The sequence below is a fragment of the Diabrotica undecimpunctata genome, chromosome 7, assembly GCF_040954645.1.
Source record: "Diabrotica undecimpunctata isolate CICGRU chromosome 7, icDiaUnde3, whole genome shotgun sequence".
Taxonomy (NCBI): Eukaryota; Metazoa; Arthropoda; class Insecta; order Coleoptera; family Chrysomelidae; genus Diabrotica; species Diabrotica undecimpunctata.
In genome coordinates this window covers 151,879,442-151,892,185 of record NC_092809.1, presented here as the reverse complement: position 1 = coordinate 151,892,185, position 12,744 = coordinate 151,879,442, and the positions used below count along the sequence as shown (strand labels likewise).

The following is a 12,744-nucleotide window of genomic DNA, read 5'->3' as shown; positions in this document are numbered from 1 at the left end:
TTATTTTTGGTAGCGGTGGTCTGCTAAGTGGATTTGTTCCATTAAACTCTTGTACAGCACGTGCCATTTCGCTTACCAGAGTATCGCTTAACTCGTTATTGTCCTGCTGCGTATTAACAGGTTGAGTTTCTTGTATGAGAGGTTCAAGAGCCTGCTCATTACGGATTTCATTAGGGATTTGATCTGCAACTAGCTCTGGGTTATGAATCTCCCGTTCGACTTCGCTTCTGATGGTATTGCATCTAGTCTCTGGGATAAGATTGTTTCTTATAATTACTCGGTATTGATCAGCAACTCGTTGTTCAGTTACTTGAATTTCTGGGTACTCCCTGCAAAATTCGGCATAGAGATTTTGTCGATACCCGCAGTCCATTTCATGCGCTATTGCTGTTGCGCTGCTTCGGTCGTCCCGCTTGGGTGAGCGCCAGCTGATGTTCCAGCGCAGCACCTTGGTATTGTTTGACTCGCTTGTGGTTGTTCTTGTTGTTGTTGTTTTTGTTATTATTATTAAGCATTATATTAGGCATTATTACCGAAAAGACCTCCAATGTAACAAAAATAATATTTAAATGATAACATCTTCTGAGATAAAACGTTCCGGAAGCAAACAGAGCATCCATTCGGATTTCCGGGAGCGGACTATTTCAGAGCGAACACCATTACAGGTTAGAAAAATCAGAATTGCGTCTTGTAATCTACAGACAGGAGTATTTTGTTGGTGGATACGCTTAAAAGAAGGAGAGTACAAACTACTTGTATTCAAGAGACGAGGTGTAACAAAGGGCGAAAACATTCATTTCAAAGAGAATATGAATTCCATCGAATTGGTTAGGGCATTATTAAAAACTTCTAACATTTTGTTAGTGTTGCGAGTCTTCGCTTTTTTGTTGCACTGTGGATCGGTAAACTATTTTTATTATAAAGCAAATCACTTAAAAAACACAAGAGTATAGGAACAAAACAGCATACATTGTTTTGAGGGCTTGAACAAGATCTTCAATAATGCACACATGGAAGATTTGGTCGATATTTTCATAAAAAAACAGGCACATCAGAAAAAGCAATAAAGTGTGGGCACTATTGCCGCCGATATTTTGTTCTCAATAAGCATCATACACAGTTCAAAAAGTAGTAGTACATCCAAAAAGTAGTAGCCAATCATCAAAACACAAGACTTTTTTTAAATCAGCTCTTTGTAAACAAGACCAACGAAAATTTCGTGAAGTATGCCATTAGAAAAAAAATTGACTATAGTTTTCAATGAAAATGCTTTTCTATTACTTTTTTTAGTAAGACTCAAAAAATATTTCCAGAATGATCTTATTACTAGAACAGTAATGATATTTTTTATTTACTACCGTCTATAACTCAGTAGTTGTCGCTGTCGAACTTGTGATTCACCTTGAATGTAAATCTACAGAAATAAGGCGAAAAGTATTATGTGATTTTGGAAAAGGATATCTACTAGCTAATATTAAAATAATTTAAAATATTATCATCTTAATAGTAAGATTAGAGGGAGGAATTATAAAATACCTGCATATTCATTTGGTTGAACTTCGAAACCTTTCCTGTACCAGTATATCGCAGCGTCTAAGCTTTTTGTGTCTTTATGATCAGATTCTGTAAACATATCCTTGTAAATCCTTCCACATAAGCATAGCATATCCGGAAAGTGGTTTTCTTTCTACAAATTTTAATATATTTTATAAATAACTTGTTATAGTAGGAGCAACGATATAAAAGACTCCCTATTATTGTTTGCTGATAAATTAAATAATTATTGGAGTAGACCGAGCAAAAGAGGGGTCATACTTGTTTGTAGCGTTACGCCTATGCTAACAATAGTGAAATAAAGATTAATCACATCGCTAACAAAGAGGGGTTTCTTTAAAAAAACAAAATCAAGCAAACATTAAAAAATTAAAATCGGTCCATTAGAAGCTGAGCTGATAGATTGCAAATTTATGCTTAAAAAATAACAAATTATCGACTATATTACACATTTTGGTTTATAATTTTGCTTTTGCTCAACGTAAAAATATTTAAGGCACCTCATTTTAAAGCTATGATTATAAGCTTTAAAATGAATTCAATTTGATTAATTTTTGACAAAGTATAAGTTTAAAGTATACAATTTAGGAGTAAAAAATATTAAACTATTTAAAATATATTGTTGTTGTTTGTTTGGATTTATATGACTGTGGACACTAAATTCATTCACCAATTTCACCATTTTTATTCATTTATTCATTGTTTCGTATATATCCTAAATCTAATACTAATCTCTAATATATATTTATTTTTTGGTAATTTGTTTCTAGTTCTTTTTATTAGTTGATTTTTTAGTTATTTATATATAAAATAGACGATGAGGTCCTGAATCCCACAGCAAACTCTACTGCAGCTATCTACTTAATTCAATAGCTACTTTACTATGGACTGTCCAGGTTCCTCATTTTTTCTCTTTATTTTATTTTTTTTATAATTATTTTTTTTAATTTTCCTTTTCTATTATTTTACTTTTCTTTTTTATATTCTAACAAATTACAAAGAAATACTTAACTCTATATTTACAAATACAATTTGAGTTTAATATCTAAAACATGTTTATACAATAATCTATATAAAAATTCATTGTTTCCTAACGTTAAATAAAAAAGCATCATAAAAAGCATCAAGCAGAGAAATCTGGAGTATTTCAGACATGTAATGAAAGGTCCCAAATATAGGTTGCTACAAAATATCATGCAAGGAAAAATAGCAGGCAAACGCAGTCCAGGACGAAGAAAAACCTCATGTTTGAAGAACTTGTGAGATTGGTATGGTGTTGATACAAGCATGCTATTTAGGGTGGCAGTGAATAAAATTAAGATAGCTATGATGGTAACCAACGTTCTGAAAGGACATGGTACATGAAGAAGAAGATGGTGGACATCAGTCAAAGAATACAGCGAATTTAAAGAATTATTAACCTTATTAGATATAAGAGAACAGTCCAAAATTTCATGTTGTAGATTACCCATCTGACCACAAGTATATTGTAGACTATAGCTAGATTAATTTTAATGATTGTGTAAGACAGTGTTAAATTTCATTCTGCGTATAGTTCTTGTCATATCCTTTGTAGACTCCATTTTAGAAAACCAAGATTTATATGTAATATGGTTTCTGATTGCTCTGTAATGGTTTCCTGTATTTATATTCTCATTAATATAGCTTTCTTTCGATTCTTTCTTAGGCTCTTTGAATATGTCTGATTCTATATTCCTAGATGTACAAAGATAATGAGTTAATACTCCTTGTGTCACCGCGTTTTTTGCCAATTTATCTAATATTTCATTTCCAGTTATTCCACAGTAGCTTTTAATCTAAGTTCTTCATTTTATTTATTATATTAACATCATCCAGTGATTGTATCAGTAATTGCACTTTTTTCATTCCTTTTATTAAGAGATATGTAGATGATTTAGTTTTGGCACTTCCTAATCACAAAATTCATGAAACAGTCAACATTTTCAACAGTCATAATCAACATATACAATTCACAGTTGAGGAAGAGGTAGATAATTCTCTACCATTCCTTGACATGAGAATTGTAAGAAATACATACAATATGTTGAAAACCAGATGGTTCAGAAAACCCATATGTAGTAATAGATTTATAAGCTATTACTCTCACCATCCAAATAAGATGAAAATGAACCTTATAACAGCATTAAAAGAACGTGTTTTAAAACTTTCTCATCCAGATTATCTACAGGAAGATCTTCAGTTATTAAAAAATATTCTAATTGAAAACTCTTATCCTCCAGATATGCTACATAGGATGCTTTTTTCTAATATTGGTAATATAAATAATTTAACACCATTTTTTGCTCAATCTCAAAACATTGTATCTAACAATCAGAACATCTATTATCATTCACTACCTTTTATACCATCATTAACACCTAAATTAATACAAACACTAAAGGTTATTGACAATATAAAAATAGCAACCCAGAACATCAAAACTATTTCATCTTTATATTCTAAAACTAAATATCCTATAGACAAATTTGAAAAAACGAATTTAGTATACAGCATTAGTTGTACTCAGTGTGAGGCTGAATATGTTGGTGAGACCGGAAGAAATCTTTCAAATCGTATTATTTCTCACAAAAGTGATTGCAGAATTAAAAAACCATCTTGTGCTTTGGCAGAACATGTAATCGATAAAGACCATATTATGGATTTTGATAACATTAAAATTTTATGTAGTGAAAGTAATAAATTTAAAAGGACTTTTTTGGAAATGGTTTGTATTAGCAAAAATGATAAGAGTTTAAACAAAAGATCTGAAATTCAAAATTTAAGCAAAATTTATAATTATATTCTTTCTTTATGATTTATATATAAAACTTGTAAAATGTCATATTTAATTCTCCATATATCTGTCACATTCTTTCAGACATCTGTCAACGGTGAATAAATCTTCTTCTTTTTGTTACTAAACAAAAAAGAATGTTTAAACGAAGTTTTACTTTTGGCAATATAATTGTCAAAAATAAAAATTTTATGTTGGCATTTATGACATTGAGGATATTTGTAATTGGTTGCTATTTGAACTTATTTATAAATTCAATTATTCTTATATTAAAAAAATGTTTTCAAAATTATAAAAATTTTTAAGAGAAACATTTATTAGATAAAAACATTTTTGTATTAAATATTTTGAAGATGTAAGCAGTGATTTTTACTTACCAAACTAATTTTTATTTGGTAAGTTAACAAAAATTGTTTTTTCTTTTTAGTTCAACCTTGTAAGTATTTTGTCTTTTTTAGCTCTTGATAATAATTGTAAACACAATTGAAAGCTCGAGAATAAAAAAAAAATAGTTAACCAATAGCCCTATTATTGACTCCAACCCATCCAAAACAGTTATATATATATATATATATATATATATATATATATATATATATATATATATATATATGTATATATATATATATATATATATATATATATATATATATTCCCAAGATAATAGCCAAGAAATAATCACGAACAAAATGTTGCCGTAAGATACAAAGAACAGGCCGCACACTGCACGGATAGTTTCTGAGTATCTTGAAGAGGTTCAAATCACACGATTTGTTTGGCCTGCTCGCAGTCCAGATATCAATCCAATAAAACATGTTTGCAATGAAATGAAGAGACGTTTAAGAAGTATGTGCTGGCCCCCAGAAATTCAAGAGAGCTTCGCGACATATTGTTGCAGGAATGGAATGTGATCAAAAATCTGATACAAAGAATGCCGCGTCATTTGCAAGCCGTTATCACTGCCAGAAGAGGGAATACTCGCTATAAAGTTCTTAAAATTTCTTTTATTTTAACAAAAAGCATATCAAATTAAAATTGTTCGTTTTCTATATTCAGTATATCAAAGAAAACTTGATCATTTCACTTTCAATAAACTTTGAAGGAAAAAAACGTTTTTTTAAAGCAATACGTTAGTAAAACCATGTTACAACTGAAAATAGTTAAAAAAGAATAATAATTTCCAAAATAAATTCAAATTACGCGGTGACCCTATTTTTATGCTCGGCAGTGTATATATAGACTGTGAGCGTTGGGCGCATGAAAGAGAGTGTAACTGCAGAATGTTTGATTCAGTGAGAGAAATGGTGCACAAAATGATGAGGGATGATAGCAACAGAATTCTAAAATAAGCGAGTAGCACCTTAGTGGGGTTCGGACTGTCGCAGGCCGAAATAAGAGTGAATGAGAGACAGACGACGCGAGAGAGATGACAGCCTCACTAAGGCAAGGGGTAGAAAGTCTTTGGTGGTTCGTGTGGGTGTGGTTTCCTCGATGAATGTGTCGGAGAAAGAATGGGAATCGGGTGATACCAGGGCATCAGGAGAGATGTTAGCCTTAACCGACCCTTCCATCCTGATGTCTGGTGTGTCAGAGGAGAGATTTTTAGTTGAACGCCGACCGTCTGGAAGTGGTGACGGGATGAAATGTCAAAGGCCTAAATCCCTTGGGCAACTCGCCCTGGCACAGCTTCGTAAGGGTATTAGGAACCCAACACTACCTGTGTGAGTCACAGGTGTCTGTATGCAGATTTTCCTTCTTCTCTTTAAAGATGTAAAAAAAAGTGTATATATAGACGAATGCTGAGAATTCCATGGATATCAAAAGTTACCAACGATGATATACTTCGACGCATAAGTAAACAAAAATAAGCACGATCTGCTAAGCACGATCAACGTGAGGAAAATACAATACTTGGGTCATGTGTTGAGAGGTGAAGGATATGAATCACTCGGAATCATATTAGATGGTAAAGTACAGGGCAAAATATCATTTCGTGCAGCAGTTTCGAAGCTACAATTGACATTTGGATCACCAACCTTCGAAAGTAGGCCTTGCAATAAGAAGATCTTTAATTTATGAAATGAGAAAACATATATAGCTAAACTATTCAAGTAGTCCACAAAACAGATAAAAAAATTTAATACATTATTTCGTATTTTGTTAAAAATTAAACTTACACTTTTAAGAGACTCTTCACAAACCGCAAGAGCGTTCTTTCGATCACCGTCCTTTTTCCTTCTATTTAAGGCAAAAGCATAGAGAAACATAATATATGAATTCAGGTACTTTCTAGCTGTAGGAACTTTCCTGAGGTCTTCAACTAAGTGTATCATAGCGTCATATTCTTGAATATCACGAAAGCAAAATAACATGTTTAATATGACTTCTCCAGAAAGAACATTCGGATCATCAAGACGTTTCCTCATTAATAGAAGCGCTTCATTTAATTCCTCTCCATTTTTTTGTTCTTTCAGCTTCTTCAAGTCAGAAAGAAATTTTTCTTTCATGTGGGCTCTAAAAAATTCAATTTAAAAATAATATACAAGTAATTACAAGACATAATATAAGTCAATTATTATGTAAATTTGCATGATGGAAATAACTCTTTATTTCTGTGAATATCTAAGATACTAATTAGTAAAGATAATAAAATTAAATAAAATAGCCAATAATATATCTTTTTTAATATTGTTTTAAATGGGGTTAAACCACAATTGATTGTAATGAGATATAATATAATCTATATAATACATTTTACATTATTTGTATTGACGTTTCGAGTTGACTTTCTTGGCCTCGATCTTGTAGACAAACAGCCATATTTTGGTGTGAAATGTGAAATTCTGAAAAATGTTGTTGTACTCTTGGATTGAGGTCACATCACTAACATGCTTTAAGAATAATATATTTGATATTGTTGGTGAATCTAATACTTGGTAAATCCCGTTGGTGAATCTACCTATTTTTTCTTAGCTCTCTAGTATCATACAATTTTTTTTCTACTTTCTACTTTTTCCTCCTCTTTATAAGCAATTCTGCTTGTTCATTGGCGGATTAATACCTCTATGGAAGTCCGATACTTCTTCTGCCGATTTTTGATTTGTCTCTTGCTATTTTGACCACATGGGTTTTCCCCATTCTAGGTATGTGGTTATTCCATTAAGTGCCCATTCGTGTATATATTGTACGTTATGGCGATCAGCAAGAATATGAATAACACATGAAAAATTCTAATTAGTTAAACGATTTTCTAGGCATGCGGTTTATACGTAATTAAATGAATACTTACTTTGTTTGTACTTCTACATCTTGTAACAACTTTTTCAATTTCTGATGCAGAAAATCAATAGGTTCATCCACTCGACCACTAGGGCAAGTAGTAAGGCACGAATTCTCGGATAATTTATATGAGATAAATGAGTAACTACTACAAGATAACTGAAACAAAATAAAGCGATTTTTAATACATTTAATCATCTACCGTTAATATAGCCTCCATATTATACATAGTGCTCTAATAGACACAACTGGCAAATTTTGAGAATAATTGGTTTTTGTTTGAATATTAAACATTAGTTTAAGTGGAAAAAAAGTTGATATATGTATGTTTTTAAGGCAAATTCGTTAAAACAAATTGCAAATTTATAATATAGCATCGTTCAAATATAGCATCGTTCAAATGTCCACTGCGGCTTTTCTGGGTATCCGAAATGTCCAATGTACAATAACTCTGGCGCAAAAATTAGGCTGAAATTGACCGATGGCATGGACTATGTTCTCTTTGAGGGCCGCTATGGTTTGTGGCTTATTCGGATAGATCTGCGACACAAGAAAACCCCACAAGAAAGAGTCTAACGGGTAACGGGATCAAACCGCACAATCTCGGTGGCCAGTTCACATTATCTCCACGTGAGATGACCAGACCCTCAAATCGCTCGTACAGCATGTTTTATGTGGCACTTTCCGTTAGTGTTCATAGCATTCAATTCAGACCAAAAGAAGTTGATAATCATCGACCTATAGTGATCGCCGTTGACCAACTGCCCGTTTGGCCAACGTCCTTCTCAAAGAAATATGGACCAATGACGCCGTCAGCCTAGAATGCATACCAAACAATGAATTTTTCGGGACGCACTGAACGCTCTTGGTTCTCATCTGGATTGTTATCGGTCCAAATTCGGCAGCTTTGTTTGTTGACATAGCCGTTCCTCCAAAACTGGGCCTTATCGCTAAAGATGATTTTTCGATGAAAATGAATATAAGTTTCCAACTGCTCCAGAACCTATTCAGAGAACACAAGTCGTTTCCCTTCAGTTCCTGGGTCAGTTGAATTTTAATCGAGTTCTTATGTAGGACATATATTCGAGTTGTTTTGGAAAACTTTTTTCGACACCTTACATCAAAGGTGTCATCATCTCAATCATCTACGTTTTGCCCACGACATAGTACTTATTACCGAAGATCTGGGTGAAGCACAACAAATGGTACAAGAATTAGAAAACGTATCTTCAACAATAGGTCTAAAAATGAACATCGGTAAGACAAAATTTATGACAAATTTAGTTCCCAGCGCACACCTAATAATCAAAAATCAAGTGGTAGAATTGACAGAAAAGTACATATATCTTAGTCATGAAATCAGAATAGGCAAGGACAACTAGACCTGCGAATTCTAACGACGAATAACACTGGCTTGGGCGGCGTATGTTTCACTAAGAGCTATCTTTAAGAGCAACATCCCGATAGCTATTAAACGGAAGATATTTGACCAATGCGTTCTTCCTATTATGACATACGGAGTAGAAACTCTCACGCTCATAAAAACAACAGCACTAAAAATGCGAGTGGCACAAACGCGCATGAAAAGATCAATTCTAGGTGTGACAAAAAAAGGCAAAATAAGGAATCAAGACTTAACGAAAAGAACAGGTATCAGTGATGTCGTCGAACATATAGCCAAGCTGAAATGGAATTGGGCAGGTCACATAGCGAGACTGAAAGACACAAGATGGACCAGAAAACTAATTGACTGGAGCCCACGAGAAGACAAACGCAGCAGAGAACGACCACCAACACGCTGGATGGACGACATTAGACGAATATCCAAGAAATGGGTGCCACTCTTCACAGAACCGTGAAGAGTGGCGAAAAATGGGAGAGACCTATGTCCAGCAGTGGACCGAAGAGGTTGCATGATGATGATGAACAAAAACTTTCATCTCTTGTCCGATCAATCAAAGACAACATTCCAAATTAACACTACGGAGTTTAAGAAATTCATTGTGCAGACTGCCCCCGATCCTATATAGGCCAAACAAATTAGAGAATCCAAAATAGGATTTATGATCATCTCTAAGCCTATCTCCATTGTTATTTATCTCCTTCTCTCCATTCGGTCCTACAATGGCGTTAGTTCAAAATCCTGTGTATCCGTTGAAATCTCCCAACAGAAAAATGGCTTTTCTGTTAATAGTATCTAAGAGGTGACGAAGTTTTACATCGTGCTCGTCTTTAGCAGCAATCGTGTCGTCGTTTTATTTTTGATTTATTTAGTCTTTGATACTGCTGGCTAATTTTTTTATCAGTAAATAAACGCCTGCCGTTGCTCTGTGGTCCTTATTCACACCACTGTATAAATGTATATGTTCACTGCGTTTCTTTTTCGTTTCGGTACGAACTAGTATGTCCATTTGGAAAGTAAACCTCCTTCTGTTTATTCCAAGTCAAAATTCATAATTCTTTTCTTTTCATTTGCCAAGTCGTCGTCTGTTATGTCTATCCGGTTTCATATAAAATATCTTTAATATAGCAATGTCAACATTTTTTATTAGAGCTATTGTTTAATGTTGTTCTGCAGTTTTACTTTAAAATAAGTTTATTTTGAAGCATTAAACTTATTTTAAAGTAAAATTGTGGCTTATTCCCAGTAAAAATAGTAAACTGAGTATCTACTGTTTAATCATATTTACAATCAACTATGTATTGTAAATATTTAGGTAAACAATTTTCAAGGAAGTGACTATTTTTCAAAAACGTATTTACCTTTTTGTCAATAAACCTTATATAGATAACACTGTTTACTAGACTAGAGTATCTTATATTTTTATAAAATAATCACACATGCTGTTACATATTGTATAATATAAACCTTAAGATATAAATGTTTTAAAAAAGGATTTATTTTTAGTGGCTGTACAAGGCCTTTCCATAATAATCATTGACATCATCAAGCTGTTTAATCTTTCAATTAAGTATTCTATTTGCATTTGCTGTCTAATTTGCAAAATTTTTTCTGCTTTTAAACTGTTGTTGTCAAAACACAGAAATAATATTAAGTATACTATGTACTCTATGTATTAAGTGTATTATTATAACATTATTTAGTGTACTATTATAAGTTAGATTGAAGGAGTGTAAGATTGTCCTACAGTGAGTAGTGTATGACTTCCGAAGAGGAATATCAACAATATCAGATTAAATAGGTAAACAGAAATAAGAATAAGACTTACTTACAATCAATTTATACTAGCACCAACGACCGGTTATTAAATTATATTATGCGAATATGCGTATCATTGGAAAGTAGACATGACTCGTTTAATCTCCACAAGAAGGTAAAAGGTAGCAGGAATGTACAAACCCAAGAGATCAGGACATATGACTGATAATCATGGCGACCCGGTAATAGACATTGAACAAACAAATAATATATAATAAAGATACGTTGAGAAGACATTCGATGACGACGATATAACAACCATATAATTATGGAATACGACACAGGACCACCAATCACTCAAGAGGAAGTCAAAGCCGCAATTAAAGTAACCAAAGCAGGCAAAGCACCAGGGCACGACAACTTTCATTCAGAATTTCTAAAAATCATGGAAGACGAAGGAGTAAAATGGTTTACGACAACGTTCAATAAAATCTATGACTCGGAAAAAATCCCAGAGAGCTGGTTAAAATCTACATTTATTGCTATACCTAAAAGATCTAATGCAAAAAAATGCGAAGAGCATCGTATTATCAGTCTAATGAGCCACATTCTTAAGACCTTCTTAAAAATAATACACAGAAGAATTTATCAGAAATGCGAGTCACAGATCTCACGAACGCAGTTTGGATTCAGGGATGCGTTAGGTACAAGAGAAGCCTTGTTCGCGGTTCAGGTATTATTTCAAAGGTGCAGAGACGTCAACTACGATATTTATGTATGCTTTATCGACTACCAAAAAGCTTTCGACAGAATCAAGCACGATAAGCTCATGGATATATTAAAGGCAACTGATCTGGATAACAAAGACCTTCGAGTAATCAAGAATATACACTACAACCAATCAGCAACCATTCGGATGAAAGACCAACTAACAGAAGAAGTTGCAATAAAGAGAGGAGTACGGCAGGGCTGCATTCTCTCTCCCCCATTATTTAACGTCATAAGCCACGCCTTAGAGCATATCGAAGAGGGTATTCTCATAAATGGTGAGCGCCTGAATAACATCAGATATGCAGACGACACCATCCTCTTTGCAGACAGTTTAGAAGGTTTACAGACACTAGTAACGCAATTGTGGAGAATCAGTCAAGAATACGGGCTTGATTTTAACATCAAGAAAACAAAGTACATGGTCATCAGTAAGAAGCATATTCCACCTAGTCAATTACTGGTAGATCAGCAACAAATACTCCAAGTGTCCCGTTACTACTATTTAGGAACCACCATAAACGACCAATGGGACCACTCAGTTGAGATAAAACAAAGAATTGAAAAAGCCAGGTCAGCATTTGTCAGAATGAGCAAGATATTTAAGAGTCACGACCTACCCTTAAAAACGAAAATCCGTTTATTGAGATGCTACATATTTACAATGATGCTCTATGGGATTGAATCATGGACACTAGACATCTAGACCGAGGCATCCATGGGAAAACTCGAGGCGTTTGAGATGTGGTGTTATAGACGGATACTGAGGATCTCCTGGGTGGACCGAATAACAAACATTGAGGTTCTACGTCGGATGGATAAAACATGTGAAATTATATCCACAGTGAAACAACTCAAGCTAGAATATCTTGGACATATAATGCGAAACGATCATAGATATAACCCGCTGCAACTTATATTACAGGGAAAGGTCTACGGAAAAAGGGGACCAGGAAGAAGAAGAATATCTTGGCTTCAGAACTTACGAAAATGGTTTTCCTTGACCACTTCAGGACTATTTCGCGCTGCGGTTAATAAAGTTAGAATTGCCATGCTAGTAGCTGATAGGCACCACAAGAAGAAGACCTATTTGAAATGGACTCACATAGCAACATATTCAAGATTTGAATATTAGATTATATTATATACCGCTGTTGGTGCATATACT

General features: G+C 33.6%; 1 protein-coding gene across 3 annotated transcripts in view; it reads right to left on the bottom strand.

Annotated features, from left to right (window-relative positions):
• Window positions 1-12,744, bottom strand: part of Ask1 (apoptotic signal-regulating kinase 1) — a 78,762-nt gene that overhangs the window by 52,973 nt on the left and 13,045 nt on the right. For all 3 annotated transcript variants that reach the window (XM_072538546.1, XM_072538547.1, XM_072538548.1), the window contains exons 4-6: window positions 7,659-7,807; window positions 6,547-6,883; window positions 1,537-1,687 (exon numbers count right to left, since the gene is read on the bottom strand). In XM_072538546.1, coding sequence (XP_072394647.1) covers window positions 1,537-1,687; window positions 6,547-6,883; window positions 7,659-7,807 — 637 coding nt within the window. The remainder of the gene's footprint in view (window positions 1-1,536; window positions 1,688-6,546; window positions 6,884-7,658; window positions 7,808-12,744) is intronic.